The sequence below is a fragment of the Passer domesticus genome, chromosome 7 (assembly GCF_036417665.1).
Source record: "Passer domesticus isolate bPasDom1 chromosome 7, bPasDom1.hap1, whole genome shotgun sequence".
NCBI lineage: Eukaryota > Metazoa > Chordata > Aves > Passeriformes > Passeridae > Passer > Passer domesticus.
This window is the reverse complement of record NC_087480.1, coordinates 60912351-60936734: the sequence shown is the minus strand read 5'-3', so window position 1 is coordinate 60936734 and position 24384 is coordinate 60912351. Positions and strand designations below refer to the sequence as shown.

Genomic DNA, 24384 nt, shown 5'->3' with positions numbered 1-24384 from the left:
GAATGGTTTGGGTTGGTTAAAGCCCTTTACCCTGGGCAGGGATCCAACAGCACTGATCCCATGGAATCACAGAATTCCAGACTGGTTTGGGTTGGTTAAAGCCCTTTACCCTGGGCAGGGATCCAACAGCACTGATCCCATGGAATCACAGAATTCCAGAATGGTTTGGGTTGGTTAAAGCCCTTTACCCTGGGCAGGGATCCAACAGCACTGATCCCATGGAATCAGAGAATTCCAGACTGGTTTGGGTTGGTTAAAGCCCTTTACCCTGGGCAGGGATCCAACAGCACTGATCCCATGGAATCACAGAATTCAGAATGGTTTGGGTTGGTTAAAGCCCTTTACCCTGGGCAGGGATCCAACAGCACTGATCCCATGCAATCACAGAATTCCAGAATGGTTTGGGTTGGTTAAAGCCCTTTACCCTGGGCAGGGATCCAACAGCACTGATCCCATGGAATCAGAGAATTCCAGAATGGTTTGGGTTGGTTAAAGCCCTTTACCGTGGGCAGGGATCCAACAGCACTGATCCCATGGAATCACAGAATTCCAGAATGGTTTGGGTTGGTTAAAGCCCTTTACCTCGGGCAGGGATCCAGCAGCACTGATCCCATGGAATCACAGAACTCCAGAATGGTTTGGGTTGGGAAGGGCTTTAAATCCCATCCCATCCCACCTCTGCCATGGCAGGGACACCTCCCACTGTCCCAGGCTGCTCCAAGCCCAGTGTCCAGCTTTGATAAACCCAAAAAGCCCCCCAAACCCGGCTCCTTGCCAGGCTGCACAAAGCCCCAGCTCAGGCAGGAGAGCTGATCCCAAAGAGGCTCCCGGGCTCTCACCATCCTCTGTGCTGCTATCAGGGCTGCCAGGGTGCTCCTGCCCGGCGCTCCGGGGGCGCAGAAGGACACCTGGAGCCTCCTGCCGTGGATGGTGACGCCGTCCATGGCCCCGCGCACGCGCTCCGCCTGCTCCGCGCTCTCGTACTCCACCACGGCGAAGTCGCCGCTGCCGCCCTCCTCGTCCTGGGCAAACTGCAACACACGGCCGTGGGACACCGAGTGCCAGGGAAACGGCTCCCAGAGTACCCATGGGAAGGGAATTCCAGGGAAACAGCACCCAGAGCCCATGGGAAAGGGAATTCCAGGGAAACAGCACCCAGAGCCCATGGGAAAGGGAATTCCAGGGAAACAGCACCCAGAGCCCATGGGAAAGGGAATTCCAGGGAAACAGCACCCAGAGCCCATGGGAAAGGGAATTCCAGCAGTAACAGCTCCCAGAGTACCCATGGAAAAGGGAATTCCAGCAGTAACAGCTACCAGAGCCCATGGAAAAGGGAATTCCAGGGAAATAGCTCCCAGAGCCCATGGGAAAGGGAATTCCAGCAGTAACAGCTCCCAGAGTACCCATGGAAAAGGGAATTCCAGGAAAACAGCTCCCAGAGACCATGGGAAAGGGAATTCTGGAAAACAGCTCCCAGAGCCCATGGGAAAGGGAATTCTGGAAAACAGCTCCCAGAGCCCATGGGAAAGGGAATTCCAGGGAAACAGCACCCAGAGCCCATGGGAAGGGAATTCCAGGGAAACAGCACCCAGAGCCCATGGGAAGGGAATTCCAGGGAAACAGCACCCAGAGCCCATGGGAAGGGAATTCCAGGGAAACAGCTCCCAGAGCCCATGGGAAAGGGAATTCCAGCAGTAACAGCTCCCAGAGCTCCCATGGAAAAGGGAATTCCAGCTGTAACAACTCCCAGCATTCCACGGAAAATGGGAATTCCAGGAAAAACAGCACCCAGAGCACCATGGAAAATGGGAATTCCAGCAGCTGCCGTGCAATATTGTCACCTGCCCCTTGCAAGAACTTGCACAGCCGACACAACCCAAGGTCAGTATTCCCCCCAAACCATGAGGCTCTTTCTGTAAACGCTGGAAATAATTTGGATATCACACCTTCATCTACCTGGCACTCACGTTCATGGACTCATGGCTGTCTCCTCATGGTTGCCTGCTCATCCCTTCCATGACCTCTCCCATTCCCACCTCCACTTCCACCCCACCTCACACAACCCCAGCCACAAAATGCATTTTACACATATTTAACCAGCAAAGCAGGAGTGAGGAGCAAACTCTAAATACAGCTGGATGCTACAACCAGTTTTATTTTGCAGGATAATTATAAACTCGTTCTTCTTCATTTTTTTCAGCCTGCAGTATTCAAAGTGCTGTTCATCAGGGTGCATGGCAGCTGCTGAAACATGCAACAATGCACATCCCACCAGTATCTGGTGCCCTGTGGGAGCAGGGGAAGGCTGTGGTTGTGGGGAATGCCAAGGGGAGATGCCAGACTGATCAATCAGGCAGACTGGAAAAGGGCTTACGTGGCAAACACTGCTCTGGCCTTTGTGTGCAGACTTTGGGAGGGAATGAGCAGATTTAAATCAAACAAAAAAACAGGCTCAGAAGGGAGGGATGAAGCTCAGGCAAAAATCTCCAGTCCCTAAATGAATGGGAGTGATAAACTGATACCAGCTCTGGTGTGGAAGAGACAAAACCTCCTCCAGATTGCACTGCATAAAAACAACCTCAGCCCCACAGACTTCTCCTGACAAATGAAATATAAATGATTGGAATCAAAGATGTGGAAGAAAAAGAGGGTGGTGAGATCTTTACTGGCACTGTTACTGCCTGGCCTCTGGGCAGAGCTCTGGAGAACAGATATTTCATATAAAAATACATTTTATATTCATATTTTATTTTGATACCAGGTTAGGTGCACTGGCAAAGACCTGAGGTACTGGAGAAAAGAAGGGTTTGAAGCTATGGAACATCTGTATTTTAGTTTCAGCTAAAATGAAGCACAGTTAAAAACTCCCTTAACATGTCCCAAGTGCAGCCACCAATATTCTTGCAAAGGATTTGGGAATTTTTCAACTTCCCAAAGTAAAGAGGTACTGAAAAAAAGCTCTTTATTCCTATCCAGATAAGGGTGGAGACCTTCCAGTGACAATTTCAAGTTGACAGAAGAAAAGAATGAGGTTTTCTGGTCCTCTTTGTTGAAACAATGGACAAAACACATTTTTCCTAATGTCCATGTGCAAGTATTTAGCTGCAGCTCCTCCTGACAGAACATTTCTGTTGTCAGCAGAGGAGAAATACAAACTATTTAAAAAAAAATAGTTAACTTTAGAATAAGATGAAAAAAGCCAGAGTTTATTTCATGAATCAGGTAAGAATTTTGGGCAAAGGATTGTGATGAAATACTGCATGAGCTCCCAGCAGAACTAAGCCATGGCAGCACCACAAGAGCTGCATTAAAGTTCTCTAGAAAAAAAAAAAAAAAAACCACTTTTCTCAAACATTCCCTGTAGAAATTCTCCCCAAACTGAGATTTCTGCTTCCCTGTCCTCTCCCAGTTTTTCTGTCTCTACCCAACCCACCACATCCCCCCTCTCTGCTTTTTCCACCTTTTCTTAGGTCTTCCTCCTCCTCCTTTCTTTGTCCTCGGTTTTCAGGTTGTCTCACTCTTAAACCCTAATTAATTAGCATCCATTTTCTTCCCTTTGTCACCTATCAAATCTGAACTATTTGTTTTCCTACCCCCACCCTCCTGTATTTTACAGGAACTGACCTAATGCAGACACTCTCCTCACCCACACCAAGTGTGACCCAAGATTAATTATGATTTAAAAGGTAAAAAGTCAATTTTTGAGTGCTTCTAACTGCCCAGCAGAGCTCTGTCTTTCCCCAAGAAGTCTGTTATTCTTTGAAGCTCAGAATTTTTAAAGGATGGTGAAAAATTGTTGGGGGAGCTGATAACAGCCCCCGGATTATTTGACAGCTGGGAGAAAAAAAAGCTCTGAAGGAAGAGACTTAAAAGGATCAATCTGTTGAGCTAATTAAACAAAGATTGAGCAGCAGACCTGAGTCCAGCATTTAATACCTTCTTACAGGAAGAAAATAATGGGGAGCAAAAGCTCCTTAATTTAGGATCAGGGAGGTGAGGCTGAAGCCAGACACATTCCCAGGCTCGAGACCAAAAGAGGCAGGAATGGGCATTTTCTGGGAAGAGTTAATTCCAGTTGATTCGTCTCCTGGTGGATCTGGATCAGGCAAGTCTGAGGATTTCCTGTGGCCAGCTACAGATTGCTGGGGCTGGAAAAGAGCCCTAGGAGGGGGAAGGCTGCAGGTGCTCAGGCTGCAGATCCTGAGGGACTTTCTGCTCCATGTGCTGGGAATCTCCGGGTGCTCATCCCTGGGGCTGATCCCTGAGCAGCCTTCCAAGAGACTTAAGGGAAAAAACAACACAAAAACAACCCTGCCACTGAAATCTGTGTGACTACCAGGAAAGATTTCCTTCTACTGCTTGTTTATGATGATCTACCCATGCCACATTGATTTGTGGCCACGAGGATGAGAAGGAAACCTCTGCACTAAAAAGGCAAGGATCCACCACTTCTGTGCTTCCCAGCTTTCCAAAAGATGTGTCACTCCTATCCCTGGCCACAGCCAAGATCCCAAGCCTTCCTCAGTTAGGGAAAAACATGTTAAATATTAATATATTAATTAGATGATGTACTTTGCATCATCTCAACTGTTGCACTTGTGGTATTCATACACTCTGGCTTTCTTTGAGCAAGAAAACCTTCAGCAATATTTACTTTAAAAGCTCTCAAAAACCAAATTATTTTCAGTAAATGATGTAAGGGGATGTCCTCCAAACATCATGCTGGCATTTCACTGGAGTGGTGTCCTGCAGAATTCCCAGACAACATGGATCCCACTGCACACCCAGGGCAGTTCAGCATCACTGCTGGAGTGATATCCTGCAGAATTCCCAGAATTCCCAAACATGGATCTCACTGCACACCCAGAGCAGCTCAGCATCACTGCTAGAGTGATGTCCTGCAGAATTCCCAGAATTCCCAAACATGGATCTCACTACACACCCAGAGCAGTTCAGCATCACTGCTGGAGTGATGTCCTGCAGAATTCCCAGAATTCCCAAACATGGATCCCACTGCACACCCAGGGCAGTTCAGCATCACTGCTAGAGTGATGTCCTGCAGAATTCCCAGAATTCCCAAACATGGATCCCACTGCACACCCAGAGCAGCTCAGCATCACTGCTAGAGTGATGTCCTGCAGAATTCCCAGAATTCCCAAACATGGATCTCACTGCACACCCAGAGCAGCTCAGCATCACTGCTGGAGTGATATCCTGCAGAATTCCCAGAATTCCCAAACATGGATCTCACTGCACACCCAGGGCAGTTCAGCATCACTGCTAGAGTGATGTCCTGCAGAATTCCCAGAATTCCCAGACAACATGGATCCCACTGCACACCCAGAGCAGTTCAGCATCACTGCTGGAGTGATATCCTGCAGAATTCCCAGAATTCCCCAACATGGATCCCACTGCACACCCAGAGCAGTTCAGCACCACTGCTCCCATCATGGCACAACAGTTGATAGGAAAAATAACAGGAAAATAAAAATAAATAAGAAAAATAGGAAAATAAATAGGAAAAACAAAAGGGGAAGACAGCAAGAGTGAAGTGAGGCAATGCTGCCATCCCAGCCTTGGTTCTCCATGAGACAGAAACCCAACCTACCTGGCAGAAGACAGGTTTGTACTTCAGGGAGAAAGCCTGGAGCAGCTCTTTCGAATCGGCGCAGTCTTTTTGTAATTTATCCACACAAAGGCACTTGGAGTGAATGAGGTTTGTGGTGAGCTGGTTCACATCCATCCACTGTGCAAACAGAGTGCTCTCCTCCAGCTGCTTGCCCAGGAGCTCCAGCCTGGCCTTGGCAGCAGAGTCCTTCTTCATGTACTCCACGAATCCATAGCCCTTGGAATGGCCGGTGAGCTCGCTGTAGACCAGGAAACACCTCTCCACGTTGCCATAGGCACGCACCAGTTCCTCAAACTCCTCGATGCTGAGGGAAAGGGGCAGGTTGGTGATGCACAGCAGAGCATCCGTGGGCTGCAGCTGCACGGAGATCTCCTTGCCACGCAGGCAGTGCTGGTGGAACCTCCTGATGGCGCTCTGGGCCTGCTCCCCGTTCAGCAGCGTGACAAATGCTGCAAGGGACAGGAGTGGGACATCAGCTACCCCAGCTGACTGCAGGCACACCTCTCCCCACCCTGAAACCACTGAGAGAGCTGCAGATCCACCCCAAAGATCCAACAAATATATCTATTATATATAATACCTCAAATCTCAACTGAACATCATGAGCAATTAACTCAAAACCTTGTGATGCACACAACTTCACTACTTGGAACCCAACCAATTCTGTATCTGGGGAACAAAATTAAATATTCTACTAGCAGACTGTTCTTCACTAAATTAAATATTCCACTGAAGTGGAATACACACACCACAGATTCTACGGAATCTCCTTGATGACAACATCCACACGTTCTCACTTTGGGGTTAACAGATTTTTTTGGGGCTTTTCAGTCCATAAGGCATTTCACACAGTCCCAAACTGGACCTCCTGCTCCTCAAGCAGGGTCACCCAGATGGGTTCCCAGGATCCCAAGGGATACAGATCTCTCTGCACAACCTGCAACAGTGCTGGGTGACCCTGAGAGGGCAGAAGTGTCTCCTGATGTGAGCAAACTGCTCATGCACCTGGAGCTGGGCAGGTTTTCCTCTCAGGCACGTGTGGTTTGTCCCAAGAGAGGCCTCAGGGCCAGTTTTCCAAAGGAATTCAGCCAGCTGAGGGCAGCTCTGTCCCAAAGGGACACTCACTGAGGAATGCTCCTGAGAGAGACCAGAGGGGACCAAAAATCAGATCAACACCAGAAAGTTTCCAACTTTCACTGGCTTCAGCAGAAGGTGACAAAAAGGGCACTGAGGGATGCCAGACAAACTGTGACAGTCCATGGCTTCACACACAGCACATGATGGCCCTCACAGAATTGGAATAAATGGAAGTTTAAGTTCTCACCTGTTCTTTTATTCCTGTCCACATAACAATACTTGATTTCATAATCTTTAAACAAGTCGTGGATTTCCTGCAAGGGAGAAGTACAAATAACATCACATAAATAAGTCCCCAAACCAAGCAAGTGGATAAATTCATCCTCATTTCAAACAAAACCAAAAAGTTTCCCCACAAACAGAAAATTTCACCATAGAAACACTATCAAATATTTGTTTTTAAAGGAGTTGGTTACACATTGCTGCAGCAATGTTTTAATCTCACATAAAAAACTGGCTTGCAGAATTTGATTAATTTGTTTTTCATTCTCTGGGGTGACATAAACACAAAAGGGCGTCCTGTAACTGTCTTTTGATAAAGACAAATAACATCACAGCTCATTAAATAGCAAAACCCTCTCCATTTCTCTAAAGTACAACTGGCATAGCTAAAATACCACATGGACAAGGAACGCTGGCAGCATCACATCACCAAATTTACTGAGGGCACAGTGCTGCCCCAAAACCCAACAGTTGCTTTAGTTTCCTGCTCAAGTTCACTTTAATAGATTTTCACCCTTAATAATGGATATTCTTTCACCCAGCAGATAATTGTGGCCAGAGCACCCCCTGGAAAGTATCCTCTATCAATTACTGCACAGCTGCTCAACAGAGAATCAACCCCAAGAGTGTTATTTGCTCCCACTAATTAATGGGAAGAGAGGAGGGGTGGTAAGAGCAAGTCTGAGAGGAGTTTGCTACAGCTATTCTCAAAAAACCAAGGTGCACATCCCCCAAAAACCCCACAAATTATTGTAGTTTCAGGGATGAGAAAGCAGAGTTGAGCACTCACCACCCCAAGGAAAAACCAGGAGTAATAACCTGGATATTTGCATCATTGTAGCTGGATAAATCCCATACACAGGAGCGCAAGATGATTTCTGCAAGCAAAATAATCAACCAGCTTTGCCTGAAAGTTTAATTGCAGCTGATTTCCAGCAGCTGAGTGGAGCTGCCAGTTTGGTAATTCAATATATGGAGCCTAAAGGTTAATTGGGTTCTCTGTGAGGGGTATCAGGTGCACACCTTTTGGTCAGGAGAGCACCAATCTCTGGTTTCACTATTTAACAGCTGTCAAACACTGCATTAATAAAATATGGCAGCATTTCTCCAGCCACCACACGTCCTCGAATAAGGTGTGACAAGGATGGAGTTTCTGAAATGCAAGATATGCCCAAAATTCAAGCCAGGCAGGGGATTTGAGTGTGGACGCCTCTCAAACAACAATTAGGTGGTTCTTCCTCAGACATAAGAGACTGAGAAAACACTTTCTGTACAGTTTTGGTAGCTCTGCTGTGCTGTGCCACTGAAAACTCCAAAAAATTGTTTCTGTCCCACTCAGAAAAAAAGGGACATATTTTCCCATTTGACTTCCTGTATTATTTTACAAGAGCAACACTGAAAGTTTTATATGATGATTAGGTAGCAGGAAATAGGATTTCAAATAGCTCTGAACACTCTTGAAAGTCATCTGTGTATCAGATGATTCCACATGATTCCCCAGGAACTGCCTGAAACTTTGAGAGGAAAACCAGCCCCTACTGAACACGTCTTTGGGGGATAATTATGAGATCTCATACAAAAACTGATGAGAATATAAGGGAGATTTAAAATGAAGCCTGATTTAAGCACAGAAATTTGGTAAAGATTTTAACATCAACTCCCACAGGTGGCTGCAAACACTGCCAGGGTTGTGCAAAGGGCTCTTCCAGGAAGGTTCTGCTTCTTGTGCTCTCGTGGGCTCTTGGCAGGGGTGAGACCTTCACCTGTGGAACTGGGGCTGGGCAGTGTTTCAGTGAAAGCATTTCTCACATAAACACCCTTCGTGAGGATTTACAAAGATAAAACACACCCTGCCAACGCTAGGGAAACGTGCACTCCTTTCAATGAAACAGCTGTAAATAAATATCTGTGTGCTACACTGAGATTTCTCTGCTTGCTACGCCAGGCACTTCACCTCCAACATCTCCCAGCACTCAGGTCTGGTGCAAAAGAAGGAACAGAGCTCCCATTGTGCTGTTGTTCCCAGCTTCCCTCCCCACAGCTCAGGGCAGAGTGTCAGGAAAGCAACGGGAAGGACAGCTCTGCTCCCTGCTCCCAGCAGCTCTGCAGGCCTGGGCCACGAGGGAATGCTGGCTCTGGAGCAGAAGGGGGTCAGCCAAGTCAGGTAGATCCTCTGCTGCGACCCCGTTAACTTGTGAGGAATGTAAGCACAGGGATGTTTCCGTGAGAACGGCAGAAACAAACACAGGAGCCGCCTGCTCCCACTGCGGCAGCTCGCTCCTGCTGTGGTGCTTTTCACTGTAACTCAGGCCTAGGGGTCTGTTTTATATTTTGTATTTTTATGGCATATTTTATTCTCAATGGATTGTTCCTTTGCCTCTGTGTTGTGGGTTTGCCCTAGGTGTCCATCTCCCCAAAGACCTGCCCTTTTGTTCCCTGTTCCTCCTCCCACTGAATGTCAATCCCAGGCCTGCCCATTTCTCCAGAAACTTCCCCAACAGTTTTGTATCCTTCGAGGCCCCATTGGTTTGTTTAAATCCTTCTCCTCCCTTGTTAAACCCTCTTGGTTTAAACATTGTATTCCCCACCTTGTGGTCCACCCCCAGTTTCTCCCAATTGGTCAAAGTTTGTATCCTCCCCGGGGACCTCCCCCATTTATAAATTGATGTATGCTTAGATTCTGACAACAAAAATGTTAAGCAGTTCTATCTGTCCCTTCCAACCCAAACCTCTCCAGGATTTTGTGCTCTTGGAACAGAAATATAACCAATAATGCACAGCCACTCTACAGCCCCTTAAAGCTTTAAAAGCAGATAATCTTGTCATCAATACAAATTAAAATTGTAACTAGGAAATAATTGGTCACACATGAAAATCAGAAGAAAAAGCAAAATCAAATATAATAAAGGGAGTTGAAGAGAAATCACACTTTATCCTTTAAAAAAGAGTATTATTTACAACTGTAAATGTGGTCAGGAAATAATTCAGTTCTTGCCCTATCCTCTCTTTGGTACTTATTATCAATTTGAGACTTGCACCTCTGAGACAACAAAATTCCTTAGAGAGGATCTTTGTGTTAAGTACCTGCATTGTTTTAAACACACATTAGAAAGGGACTCATTCACAGGCACATTTACCAAATTAGTAAAGCTCAGTGGTTTATCTCTAATAAACCCAGACTCTCACAGTGTAAGGGAAAAAATACCCAAGAAATTCTCAGTACTCACCTGGAACAATACATAAGATATATTTAATAATGTATACAAAGCCTACAGCACACTAAACTCAAGCAGTGTTCTCTCTCTGGAAGCAAAACTAGACTTGATATTAAATGTAATAATTGTGCTATTCTGGCAACAGAATATTTAACAATTCTAAGGGTGCCTGGCCAGATGTCTGCAGTGAGCTTTAGGGAAGTCTCCAATATAAACACTCTCCAAGCCTGGTCTATAACTTGGCTCTCACTGAGCAGCTGAAGGCCTGAACTTCACATGAATATCCTTGAAATGAGAATCAATTAAGTTTAAAGTAGTTACTTGGCTAAGCAAGAAGTTTTAAATCATCTCACAGCTGAAAAAGGCTTTGTTCCATTTGTACAGGCAGGATAAGAAAAAAGAGAACTTCTCAGAAAAAAAGCTTCACATTTACAAAATGATACAATGGGATGTTCATTTGATTCAGATTTTAGACTGCTAAATATTTGAGTTCATGGCATGACACAGGGATTTCACTGTAGATATTAAATAAATAATAAGTACTAAAAATGAGAATATTGACAGTTTAAATAATATGTTACTAAGGGGAAAACCCAGAACTCTGCTGGAGAGCAAGTGCAGCACTCAACACCAACAAAAGGGTTAATAAAAAACAAAAGGACTGATGCAAAGTGCAATTTTAACCATCTCCTGATCAGAGAGGTAGGAGAGCCTCAACATTTCATTAAGTGCTGGATAAATCCCCCTAAGAAGTCCCATTTCAGGCAGACAGGGCTCACCACACCTCTTCCCTCCCAGTTTCCCAGTGGCTCTCAGTGCTGAGTTAAGAAGATCTCCAAGGAGCAAAGCTGGAGGATCAGGGCTGAGATGTGGCAGGTGTTGGACCTGCCAGGAGCAGCGAGCACTGAGGTGTGTCCCAAAGCTCCTGCTCAGCTCACTCCCTCTTCATTTGCACAGTCCCAAACTAGGAAACATGAAATGGATTCAAGCCTGTCATTGCAGGCCATAAACTGCTTTTGGGGCAAACCTTTGTGTTTGGGAATTGATTCTCACTTTTCAAAGACCAGAGCCCTCAAAGGTCTTTAGTGAAGTAATGTAAGAAAATGTGAAGACAGGAAAACAACAATTTCTCAGTGGAATGAAAACCTTTTTCCTCTGATCTTCCAGAGACTTTTGGGAGTGTTGGTAAGAGGATCTGTATGGGACTGGAAATTAATTCCATCATCCTGGGTATACTGGATGGTGTGAGAGCTAAATGAAAGAGGGAAAAGACATAGGAAAAGGTAACTTGAGAGAGCAAGAGCTCAGAGCAAAAGAAATGAAGAAAATGTTAAAATGTCCATCTTAAGGCACGAGAGCTGCTCCCTCCCCACAATGTGCCTTTCATGTTCAGGCAGTGTGACAGAGGAGGAATGAAAACACAAAGGCCCTTCTACTTAAAGCTCTGGCATCCAACAGATTGGAGAGAGCACTTCCTCAAATCATCACACCTCATTAGAGGCTTCCCATCTAACGAGGAAAATTATGGCTAATCCAGGGAGAAAGGGGGGAAAATGCCACAACCCCACCAGAAACAGCACCACGCTAAGAAGGGATTTGGCTTCTGATCAGGAACAGACAGCAGAAAAAAACTGAATGGGTCCATCAGGTTCCAAAATACCAAATAAATCCCTGCCCCAGGTGGACTGTACCAGGTTTGGATCAACACCTCAGTGCTTCATTGTTCTCTGGATTCTGTCCCACCCCAGGAGAACCACGGGGTGTTAAAATAATGAACCTGCCCTACTTTGCTGCATGTCCTACATTAAAGTGTCCTCTCCACCAGGTTTATTTTGTACAAGTATGACATGGTGACATTTAGGGATAATCAACCCAATCAACCCAAAAATGGCTGAGAGTAAGTGCATCTTCCACAGCATCTTCTCTTATCTGCAAAAAGTGGAAGCAAAAAGCCAACAGCCCTTGCTAGGCAGCTGATCTTGGCACAGAACACTGGAGATCTGGCTACAAATTAATTAATAATTATTACAATGAATATTAGTTTTATCAGTTAATAAATTTTCATTTGTAAATATAATTAATAAATTATATTAATTTTAGATATGTTTTATTTTGCCTCAATAATTAAACTGTTCTTAACTCCCAAGCTTTACCTTTCCCCTGATTCTCCTCAGCACCAGAGCAGTGAAGAAGTGAAAAAGTGGCTGTGTGGTGCTGGGATAGAACCAATACAAACTCAAAATAAAACTTCCTGTTCAGGGAGGTACAACTTCACTTCCACTCTGGTCATCCTGAAGTTCTTGGCATCTCTTTAGGAGAGAAGGAGAGAGGAAGGTGGTATTTCCTTCCCTCCCTCTGCTCAGAGCAGCCCTCCTCCTCCAGAGCACTGGGAACAGTTTCAGGATTGTTCCAAGGACCTTCTGGTTGTGATTTTTGCTCTAACAACATCCCAGGGGACCGTGTTCCTTGCTGCTGGAATGGATGATGGATCAGGGATGTGCACACACAACAAGAGATCCCTGATCCAGCGCCAAGCGGATCACGATGAAAGCATCCCTACAACCACGCTCACTTTTAAGTCTCTTGGCAAAGGCTGCTCCTGCAAACATCAGCCTGACCACAGCACCACATCAGAGGCTGCCAGAGCTACAAGGACAGCCCCACTATCTGCTGCTCTTCAAAAGCACTGGCACTGAGGGATGATCTTAGTGCAGAGCATCCCCCATCACTGCCTGCCCTAATGCAGCCATTCAGTGACTGCTCCAGGAGCACAGGACACGTCCCCACTCTGGCATGAAGAGCTGGCACTGCAGGAGTGGGATCTGCCAGGGCTGCAGGAGGGAGCACAGCGGATCCCTGCCCCAAGCACGTATCCCAGTGAAGCTCCATGCAGAAACAGGGAAGCCTCTCATGATCCTGCTGCACCCCCAGTACTGAACTCTGCCTTTAGGGCACAGTCACTGCTACAGGTATCAAAGATCTGAGAATTCAGAGAGGTCAGCAACAGCCTGTGGCCATCTCTGGGTCATTACCACACCACACGTTTGGGACTGTGCTGCAGGAATCCCATGAGGATCCATCTGGGGAGCTACCTGGCAACTCTTCAGAGTTCAACATCCCCCAATCTGCCAGCTGAACAGCAAGTGGAGACTCTGCCTTCAAGAACAGAAGAATTGTTCACCACAGATCTGCCACAAAAAAATCCTTTCTCCATGGCTGTAGTGAGAGAATTGCCTGAAGAAACACTGATCCTGCAGGCATCTCTTGGTAGGGTGAACTCTGGTTTCTAAACCTGTTTCTGGTTCAGAAACCTCATGGCCAAGGGACATTTCTTCCATGGCCTCAAGGGTAATTTATTTTCTTAATTTAGTTTAACACAGGTGGGGCTCCAAAGGTAATTGAAGATTACAAGTACAATAATAAAGTTAATATGTAGCTACAACTGGCAGATGAATTACATTCGTTATGTAACTTCATATTAATAAAATAAGGTTTTTCCTACTTCTCTGATGAAACTGAGTATCTCCACCAATCAACCTCTCTATCAGCAAAACAGTCATTTTTCACTTCAAAACTATTTTGGCAAATCTTGGCCTCACTCTTCACTTAACAACAAATGGCAGCAAAGCCAACACCCCAACGCTCAGAGATGAATAGTTACACTTATGAAAACCTATTTTGGGAGACTTGGCTCCATTTCAGTGATGTTCATCTCCCTCCTGACAGTGAATAAAACTGGCCAGGTCAGAAACAGTTTATCTGATTTTACTTGGCTCGCCAGTTACTGCAAGGAGAAAACAGAAGACAAACCCGTGTTTACCACGGGAGTTAACTGGCAGCAAGAAATGTTAAATTTCATAGTAATTTCTGAACCATATCGCAGCCAAATACACAGGTAGACATAACATGCCTGACCACAAACACAATTCTTTCCAAAACTGCTCCAGGACAGAAACTTTCTCTATATAGCACAATTCTTCTGCCTTTGTTACTACCACCAGCAGCAGCTCATCAATGTTAAAAATAAAAATGACAGTTTGTAAAATGCATTTTAGCATCTGTACATGGTGTTCAGGGCAACATTAGAACCTGACGCATAGGAGAAAAAGCCATCTAAGCGCTGCTTTTAAGGCATCAAAACAAAAAGGCAAACTTCCAGAAGACTCCGTGGCTGCCAGACTTGACCTTAATGTTGGTACTTCCCTGTAGCTGAGCAAGGAAGGCCAAGCCCGAGAGGTTCCAGAGAGGTGAATTCCCCCATGCAGTGGGAGCAAGGGACACAGCCGCAGTGTCAGGGAGCGCTCCTGTCCGGGCCATCCACGGCGAGCATCTGGTGACACCCAGCAAAGCCCTCTCTGTCAACACCGCCGCTTCATCAAGGGACGAAGATTAGCAGCGCTCGAGTTTGCTATAGATCAGCTCATCGGGCTGCTATAAACAGAGGTGCCTAAAGCACCCTGACAAAGCTGTCAGCTCTAAACTTTTAACCTGCGGCAGCGGGGCCGGACACACCGAGAGAGAACAAAACAGGCAGAAGTGCAGCTGGGCGCTGCGGCTCGGATTACTGCGGGCGCCCACAGAGCCTCTCCAAAATGAATAGTCCCTTTTTGTGCCGGAGCTGGGCAGAAATCGAGAGCCTGCACGTGCTGCTCTTACCCGCAGGTAGCAAAACCACCTGTGCTTCAGGGAGGGGGGAGGCAGACCGCGGGCAGAGCAGAACAAAAGGCGCAGTTACTTTTTTTTTTTTTTTTGGTAATATTCGTGCATCAAGTTGAGCGCTGGGAGCTGGTGAAGTGACTGTGCAGCTCAATCACCTCGGCATCTGACTCACAGCACTCGGTTGAAGAGTTCAGCGATCATCTCCTACCAACAGCAGCAATTTGAGCGGAATTTTCCTAAACCACCGTCAGGCTGCGGAAAACCGCTTTCCCTCTCTACGTCTGGCTCACCTCACAATAATAATGAAAAAAAAAAAAAAAAACAAAACCAAAAACCCAGTCTGGAAGCTTTTTTCGCCCGGATTTCGCAGCGAAAGCGGCCGTGCTGCAGTGCCCTACCTGTGCGCACACAGGTGCCGCCTGTCCGGCGGCGCTCCCGTTACCCGCTCACCCCACACCGAGCCCCCGCTCGCTCCCTCACGGCCCGGGCCGCGACCCCGCCGTTCCCCGGGGAGCGCTGCCCGGCCAGCCCGCCGTGGCCCCCGGTGAGGGCGTGGACGGGCGAGCCGGAGCCGCTCTCCGCAGGTAACAAAGCCGCCCCACACAGCCGGCGCCGTGAGGGGCAGCTCCGGGGGAGGCAGCGCCCCGCGGCCGCCGAGCCCCGCGGGGGACCCGGGGCTGCCCCGCGCCTCCCTCCCCGCTGCCGGCCGCCGCCTGAGGCGCGGGCGGGAGCGCGCCACGCCGCCGGGCGGCTGCGGGCAGCGCTGGCGGCCGTACCTGGCTGCTGCTCTCGGCCGGCAGGTTCCGCAGCAGGATCTTGCGGCGGTTGCCCAGCTCGCGGCGGGTGCTCGCCAGCCGCCTGGCCACCTCCTCGGCGCTCAGCGGCGGCGGCTCCGCGGGCAGCGCCGCGCCGCGCTCGGCTCCCGCCGCCATCTTGCAGCGCGCCGGGGAGCGCGGGGGGAGCGCGGCGCTGGGGCCGCCCCCGCCCTGCCCCGCCCGGGGCAGCCTGAGGGAGCCCCCGCGCCCGGCCCCTCACGGCCGCCCGACCCCGGCCCGCCGGGAGCCGCGGGGACGCGGGGCAGCCCGGCAGGCTCGGGCCGGGCTGGGCGCTGCCCTAACGGAGCTCCAGGGGGTGTGCGGGATGAACGGAACGCAGCGGCGATTTCACAGAGCGGGTCCAAGCGCCCTGCTCAGGCAGGGTCATCCCAGAGCACATGGCACAGGATTGTGTCCAGGCGGGTCTGCAGTGTCCCCAGTGAGGAGACTCCAGAGCCTCTGTGGACAATCTATCACCCTTCTTTCAGAATTTCAGAAGAAATTCTGCCTCCTGTCCAGAGAACTCGCTGGTATCAGTTCCTGCCCGCTCCTCTGGTGCCATCGCTGGGCCCCGGAGCAGAACCTGGGCCCTGCTCTGCCCCTCACTGCACCCAGGGACAGGGACAGACACAGGGACACACGGGGACACACAGGGACACCCAGGGACACTCAGGAACACCCAGGGACACCCAGGGCTGAGGCCCCTCTCCCTGGGGCTCCTCTCCCGGCTGAGCAGCCCCAGCTCCCTCAGCCTTTCCTGGGCACGGAGCTGCTCCAGGCCCTTCCCCAGCTCCAGGAGCTCCTGTCCCTGCTGTGCTGAGGAGCCAGAGCTGGGCACAGCAGCCAGAGGTGCCCCCAGGGCTGGGCACAGGGGCAGGATCACCCCTGACCTGCTGGTCTGTGTCCAGGGAAGGTGACAGTGATGGAGACTTGGGGAATGATTGCTGCTGGGTGAAGAAGAGGGACTGTGCTCTGGCCTTGGCTCCCATCAGGATGGATCCTGGGGCAATTCCCCTCACAACAGAGCCCCAGCTGTTCTCCAGGGTCAGCCCTGACCTGCTGGGAATGCTCCTCCTGAAGGTTCCCCTGGCTCAGGGACTGCTCGTTGTCCACCAGCGCCCTCAGGCCCTTCTCCTCACTGCATCCCCATCTCCAGACAGATTTTTGGGAAGGATTTAAGTGTTCTGGAGAACAGCTGGGACTCTGTTGTGAGGGGAATTGCCCCAGGATCCATCCTGATGGAAACCAAAGCCAGGGCACCGTCCCTCTTCATCAGCCAGCAGCAATCATTCCCCAAATCCCCATCACTGCCACCCTCCCTGGATACAGATCCACCTGGAGAGGCTGAAATACAGAACAGCAACAAAATAAAGCTGATCCCACACAACCAGGCTGGGAAAGTGGAAAAGTTAGTTTAGTGGGGAATTCTGAAATACAGAACAGCAACAAAATAAAGCTGATCCCACAGAATCAGGCTGGGAAAGACCTCTGAGATCATCATCCAGTCTGTAATCCCAAGAGAACCCAAGAACTCCACTGGAGATCAGCAGGCACAGTGGCCCAGAGGGATCTTGTCCTAGCTTTATTCCTCATCAGGAATGTGACAAACTAATTAAAATCCATGCAAATGGGGAAAGCAGCACCTGTGTGCTGTGCTGGTGACACAGGGACAGGCACAGGGCTGTGACCTGCCATAAAAAGGAGCCCAGCATCACAACAGAAGGACAACATTTCATGGAATAACTGTAAAATAAGTTATAAATAAATATGTAAATATAGAAATAATTATAAAATAAATTTTCCCTTCCATGGAGTCTCTGTCCCTAAAAACACTTCACTCACTCAGCACCCATTTTAAAAAATAAAATAGTTGTTGTTCTTTTGGAAAATCCATTTTTCCTCTAGCATAGTTCCTTGCAGTGTCATTTACAACACAGTAAATTTAGCTCTTAACGTTGTCATCATTGCTATAAATGAGTGAAGAATAATTTAAATATTTGTAGCCATTTTTAGACACGAGGCCAACCACAATGAGCAGGCAAAAGAGAATCCAAACCTGAAACATAAAGAGTCTTAAAAAGGAAATTGGAAGAACACTTGGAGTGACAATTCTTATCAAGAAAATCTAATTCTGATGGATAATTCTTGACTAGGTTCAAGGTGCCATTTTAATTATCAGTTACAGATTAAAAAACTCCACCAAATAAATTTTAGAAATTGCTTTAGTCCAAACCAAAACAGGTTAAGAACACACAGTATCTTGGACTTTTTTTATTTCTAAAAGGAAGTTTTAAACTACATTAATCAAAGGGATTTTTGGTTTATTATTTAAAAATTGGCAGCTGACAAGCTTCTGTTCAAGGGCTTCCTTTTCACTGATTGTTTCTCAAACAAGTAATGTTCCTCCTTGTCCAGTATTTGCATTCTTTTTAAAAAATAAAATCATTGGAAATGAGAAGTGTGAAAGCTTCATTGATGATAGGAATGTAAATAATTCTGGGGTCATGAAAAAGGAACACTTTTCTCCTAGGAATACTGAAACATGAAATATCTCCTCAAAAATTATCACCACATCAAGCTATTACAGCAGAAATTATGGATCTGCTCAAACATCATAAAATGTAGTGATGCTAATGAAGGAACTCAAGCAGAGTAATTAATTTTACCGTTAATTTTCCAGTTTGAAGTGGACACTGCTTCCCCTGTAACCAGTGCTCATTAATTCTACCTGCAGCAATTACCTCCTCAAAAATTGCCTTTTTTTGGTCCTTTGTGATGGGCTGCAGGTGTCCCTGAATTGAAGTCACTCAAATTTAAAGTGCATTGCTGAACTCAGAAATGAATCGTTTGGTGTTAATGGCACAAACAAAATTCCTGCAGTAAATAGCTCCAGAGAAACTTGAGAAAATAGGAATATATTCAGAGAATATATAAAATATCAGAGAAATATACTTTTTTTTTCTTGGTTAGGGATAAATATTTAAAATATTGTATTTTGTAGGTCAAAGTATTCATCTTTTTCCCCAGAGTTCATGTCCAGGTGACACCAGCCTCCCAAAAAAGAGCTGTTCCAGGAGGAAGAGGATGCTGAGCCAAGGCATGCAGGTATTTCCTTAAGGAATCTCCTCCTGTTGATTAGAGGTTTCCATGAAATATTTATATGACTTTGAGTCCTTTTCTGGAGCTTCCAAACCAAACCCTCCACGTTTATGCTTTGATCTAAACAGTTGCCCATTTTCTAAAATACTTTCATTGGGTCTCAATACTGCTGCAGAAGCAAAAAATATTGTTAAATTAAATCTATTATTAAAAGATAGAACAGTAACTTCAGTTGTGCTGCTGCACAACTGATAAACCACCTTGAAATAATTTAATTTAGTTTATTAAATTCCCTGCTAATTAAGACTAATGTACCCAACCCCAGCAGTTGCATTTGTAGCTCTCATCAAAAGATGAATTTCCCTGTGCTTCTGCAGCTTTGAATCATAGCAGCCATATATATTTTACAATTTTTATGGAATGAGTGTGCATTAGAGTTGTAATTCCAGACATTCTTTTGGAATTACAGGTGCAGTCAGGCAAAACTGTCCAGGCTGGGCTGGTGGAAGGTGTCCCTGCCCATGGCAGGGCTAGAATGAAATGGGATTTGAGGTCCCTCCCAGCCCAAACCAGTCCAGGATTTTGGAATTTTCTGGGATTCTACATCCAAAAGCACAAACTCAGCTCTGTGCACGTAAAGTGAAAGCCAGGACTGAAACATCTCTGGGACACAGGACCCACCTGGTATCCCCAGGTACTGGGAATGTATCTGTGAGCTCTTCAGGTGAGTGAAGGCTTAATGAAAGAGAAACCAAACAATTCAGTGTTTCCTGCTCTTCAGGTGAGTGAAGGCTTAATGAAAGAGAAACCAAACAATTCAGTGTTTCCTGCTCTTCAGGTGAGTGAAGGCTTAATGAAAGAGAAACCAAACAATTCAGTGTTTCCTGCAGGGGGATGTGGGACCCACCAGCTGCTGCACGTTCCATCAGAGGAATGGGTTTTACCATCACAGCCCATGTCAGCAGCACAAACCATGCCATTCCCTTCTGTCCCTGCTTTCCTGCTCCAGCTGCTCCTTTGGTTTCACCAAGACACTGAGATTTTGGGTCCACAAGTTGCAGGTTTCATTTCAACACCACTAATTCGTTTGGTGGTGATCACCCAGATCACCTCACAATGCACGCTGCCTCCAAAATACACCAGAGGTGCCAAAAGGAGCTCCTTTATCCTCTTCTTCCCTAAAAACCCCAACACTTCTGGCATGCTCAGTGCCCCATTCCATGACATGCCCAAACTTGGGATGTTTCTTTACTCCTGCTCTTCCACCCAGGCACAAAAACTCTTTGCCAAACACTTGAAGTGGAACCTGCTGCCTGTGGATTTGCTGCTCCTGCGTTTGGGAAGGATGGATTCTGTCAGGATCAGCCTCCTGAGCAGCTTCTCCTTGCTTCCACTCAGCGGCCTGCAAACAAACAGTGGAAAGGTGGGAGAGTTCAGAGCTGTAACTTCCAGAGTGAGTAACTCCTGCAAGGAAATCATTACTGGCCCCTGCTGTCATGGGCTATTTTGGGACCTGTGGTCTCTGCAGCAGAATTTCAAACCTTTGTTGCCCTGTGCATCATTAGCAGATCTGTGTGGTTGTGTTTAAAGGCAGCAAAAAGGAGCAGTAAATATTAAAATAAACACCACACAGCAAAGCCAAGCTCTTGAATAATAACAGAACAAAGGAAAATGAGATCAAACAAATACAATTCTCAATAAATGGCCCAGATATTCACAGGGGAACCTCTGCAGCACTTTCTCCTGAATCAATGTCCTGCTTTAAGTCACCATTCTTCCCACACAGGCTTTCTTTTTCCTCATTCAGCTTCAAATTTAGTCATTAGTTATTGGAACCAAGTGCATTTTGGCAATTTTAGTATTAAAAAACATCCAAATGTTGCTTGGATTCCTGGCAAAAGCAGGTCCAGCCCCACATTCTTACCAGGAGTGTTTTTATTGGCCAGCCATGAATGTGCTGCACATGGGAATTCCAAATAAATCAGCCTCGGATTCCCTAAAAGCACCAATTTTCTAGGAACTGGAAACTGACAGTGACAATTCACAGGGAATGACAAAATCATCTACCACCAAATAACAGGGAAATCATAATGCTGGGGGGGAAGGCATTCCATAGGGTGAGTCCATACATCTCCATTCCTGCTCCTTGGATCTGGCTAATTATAAACCTGGAGGAAATTTGCTGTGATTAACTGAGGATGGACTGGGAGGGAGCAGGCATGGGACCAGCAGTTTGTTTGGAGAAGATAAACCAGCCTATGATTTCTCCCTGCCAGCAGAGCCTGCAATTTCCAGCACCCCCACAATATTTTGTCCTTAAAAACTTGTTACACATGGAAAAAAAACTTGTTCAATATGGAAAACTGGCCAAAAGGAGGTAACACAAGAGAAACATTCCCAAAAAATTTATGAGGCTTTCAAATGTTCTGCTGTTCAGTTATAAAAGGTTTCCATAGGAACTGTCACCCAACGTGCTGTGCCTGATTTCTCCATGTTCAGAGTGAAAAAATCCATCCCCTTCCTGTTTTCCAGGTTCCCTGGCCGAGGTTTTTTGCCTTGTTTATGGAGATTTTCTTGGCTCAGCTGCAATAGAAATAAATGATTAAGGAGGTTTTTATTATTATTTTGCAGCAATTAGATCATGTTAATTACTCAACCTTTAATCCTGCATGTGATTTGCATGAATTATGCCAAGAGAATGAATATTGGGAGCAATTTTGTGGAAGTGTCAGAATGTTGGAGAAGTGCAAAGAAGGATATTAAACTCTCTGACTGCATTCCCAGTTTCCTGCTGCTGGTGCCAGCCCATCTCGGGGTGTCTGCCCAATTTCATTACCTCGGTGCAATGGAAGAGTTTTAAAATTGGAAAAATCCATCCGTGCTGGCCCAACTGGAAATCCTTGGCAGTCTGATGTTCAGCTGGATTTAAGGAAAGACCACCAGTTTTGTCAGGACCTTGCCAACGCCTTCCTGCACGTTTCTTCCTGCAAAGTGAATTTTTTTTCCTGTGAACAGTGTTGACTTGGCAGTTTTGGGGGCTGTTCCCTTTCCCCATGGAGCTGTCCCAGAGCCAGGTGAAGGTGGGGTGCAAGGATTCCTTCTGCCCTGTGCCTTGGCCAGCAGGTTCCCTTTTCCCTGCTGCCACTGCTCCTGTCCCAGCAGAGGGCACTTGCTAGGGCAGTGCTGACCTGGTGGATTTGCCAGTGCCAGCTCCAAAAACCTCCAACAAACCAGGATTGCTCCTTCCCAGGGCAGCTCCCAGCACAGAAACGAGCCCAGGGATCATTTTTCCCACAGGATTTAGAAGAGGCCCCTCTGAGCTGAAGAAAACCTCCAGATCCAAGACGTGCCCTGCCTCTGCCACCACATTGCCACTGCTCTGCTCACAGCAGGGCTGTTCCACAGGGCTGTCAGTGATCCCATGGGATCTCCTCCCGAGGAGGACCCAGCAGTGCTGGCACTCACCCCAGCTGTGTCTGGCACCTCACTAACGAGGCAGGGCTTGGAGAACTTCACTCCTGGACCGCAGTGTCCAAATTCCACTGCAGCCTTGGCTCCAGGAACACCAGCCCTTCTGGGCCAAGGTCCTTCCGTGCTCAGCGCAGAGCACAAAGCACAAAATCATCACCTCTCATCAGCCCGAGGGCTGCCAGGCAGGAATATGAAATATTCCATGGCACTGATGTTCCTTTTCCCCTCTTAGGCTCCCTGGCAAAGGGGGGTTTGTACAGCAAAACAATCCAATGGCTCCTGAGTTAACTGCTGCAGGAATTAATATTCCAAACATCACTGACAGCCCAGAGCAGGCTCCTTTGAAAACCCCAGCCATAGCTGGGAATCTCTTTTACAAACAACTGAAATGGGCAGCCAAGAGCTGGGAACGCTGCAAATTCATCCTGGAACTCACCAACAGCCTTTTGGATTACCTGCACTCTCTCGGATCCAGACTTTTGCATCCGAGTTTTTTCTCCTTTTCCATATTTGCTGCCAGCTTACTCCCATAGTTTTTCCTCTGACAAATCCACTTTCTGTGCTCTTGCCCATTTCTGGGTCACTTGACAGAATAAAGCCTTTGAGAGATCTCCCTTTGCCCAGTTATAGTCACAAGTCCTGCTGCATGTGAACGTCTCCTGAATTCCCATCCATCCTCCCTTCCCTGCCCTTGCCAAGGGCAAGGATAAAGATAATATTTCATGGCTTAAGTGGCCTTATAAAATGTTCATGGGTAAACTGTACCAGGCTTTGCAAATCCCACTTTTTAGCCAGGCAATAGCATAAATAAATTTTTTTAAAATCTTAATACATTTTCAATCAATATATTCTGCCCAAAGAAATGCTTCTCCATGATTCCTTGGATATAGGAAAATCCATACACTTGGCAGATCTCAAACACTCCAAGCATCGAGTCAATTTAAAATTAATGAACACAAATTAAAGGCAATGCTCATTTTCACTTTAAAAGAACCTTTCTTTTGTTGTTGGGAGAATGAAAGAAAACCTACAGGAAATTAACCCAACTAAGTTGGGAAAATGAAATAAGTGGAAAATTAATGGCCATAAAGTCTTATCAGTTCTAGGGAAGGAGGATCCAGGGTTTAACTGCTGCTTTTATGATCTTGCTCCTCAGTCAATACAGTAAAACAATGCTGGGGAGGGAAGGCCATGGCAGAACTCAGGCAATAAAAGTGAGGAGCTCCCATGCAGCTCCTTGTAAACCCAATCCCATCCATTAGCAGCAGGGCATCCCATTTACTCCTGCAGGGACAAGGTCAGTGCCAGCACTGGAAGCTGGGATTTGGCACACCTGGAAGTCAGAGTTTTCCCTGTAATTATTTTTACCAGCAAGAGCTCGGGCTCTTCCCATCACTTCAAGTTAAGGAGGGCTGTGCAAACCCCTCAAATCAAGAACCATTTGTTCAGAGCAAGCCAGGAAGGAGAAAAAAGATCCCAGAAGAAAAGAGATGAAGCAGCAGCGAGGAGAAGCTCTTGAAAAGCTTTTAAGGCAAAAGCAAAAGGGGTTTGATTGTTGGACTTCCAAGAGCTGTTCCAAGAGGTTCTGGAAGCTCCTGTGCTCCTGGCAGAGCTGCAAGAGACTCTGCAAGCACCTTCTGCTGGCAGGGAAGGTGAGGAGCCACCTAAAAACCTCTCCACTGAGGTAATATTGTAGTTCACCCTGATGCATTTTTCCAATGGACGTGGCTATTAAAGATATTTCTGACACATTTTATCCAAAATTATTTGTCCCACAGTATCCAGGCACCAGCATGACTTTGGATTCCAGACTGGAAATGAATCCCAGCCTGGCTGATTCCCGGGGCATCAGCTGCAGAGCTCTGAGAGCACAAAGCAGAGGCTCAGTGGATTCCTGCACTGCCTGCTCAGCAAAAAGCCTCCACCAAATCCTGCACAAACACAGCACAACAGCAAATCCAGAGCCACTGAGGAGAGGAGCAGGAAAATCAAACCCTTACATTCTTTGCTTTGGTGACTCTAAGCAGTGGCTGACCACTTCCAGAAACAGTCATTTTCCAAATAATGACAAACCAGCTAAAAAAAGGCTTTAAAACTTCCATCAATACTGTCATTTGTATTTAAAGTTTAGCTTTCT

General features: G+C 46.9%; 1 protein-coding gene across 9 annotated transcripts in view; it reads right to left on the bottom strand.

Annotated features, from left to right (window-relative positions):
- RAVER2 (ribonucleoprotein, PTB binding 2) overlaps positions 1-24337 on the bottom strand; it is a 39544-nt gene extending 15207 nt beyond the window's left edge. For 2 of the 9 annotated variants that reach the window (XM_064429142.1, XM_064429148.1), the window contains exons 1-5: positions 21613-21866; positions 20083-20178; positions 6954-7020; positions 5609-6078; positions 840-1031 (exon numbers count right to left, since the gene is read on the bottom strand). In XM_064429142.1, coding sequence (XP_064285212.1) covers positions 840-1031; positions 5609-6078; positions 6954-7020; positions 20083-20178; positions 21613-21831 — 1044 coding nt within the window. In that variant the 5' untranslated portion in view covers positions 21832-21866. Of the gene's footprint in view, positions 1-839; positions 1032-5608; positions 6079-6953; positions 7021-15638; positions 15892-20082; positions 20179-21612; positions 21867-22702 lie in introns of those variants that run through there. The other 7 variants (XM_064429146.1, XM_064429144.1, XM_064429145.1 and 4 more) reach the window with 6 other exon arrangements.
- Positions 24338-24384: the final 47 nt, after the last annotated feature.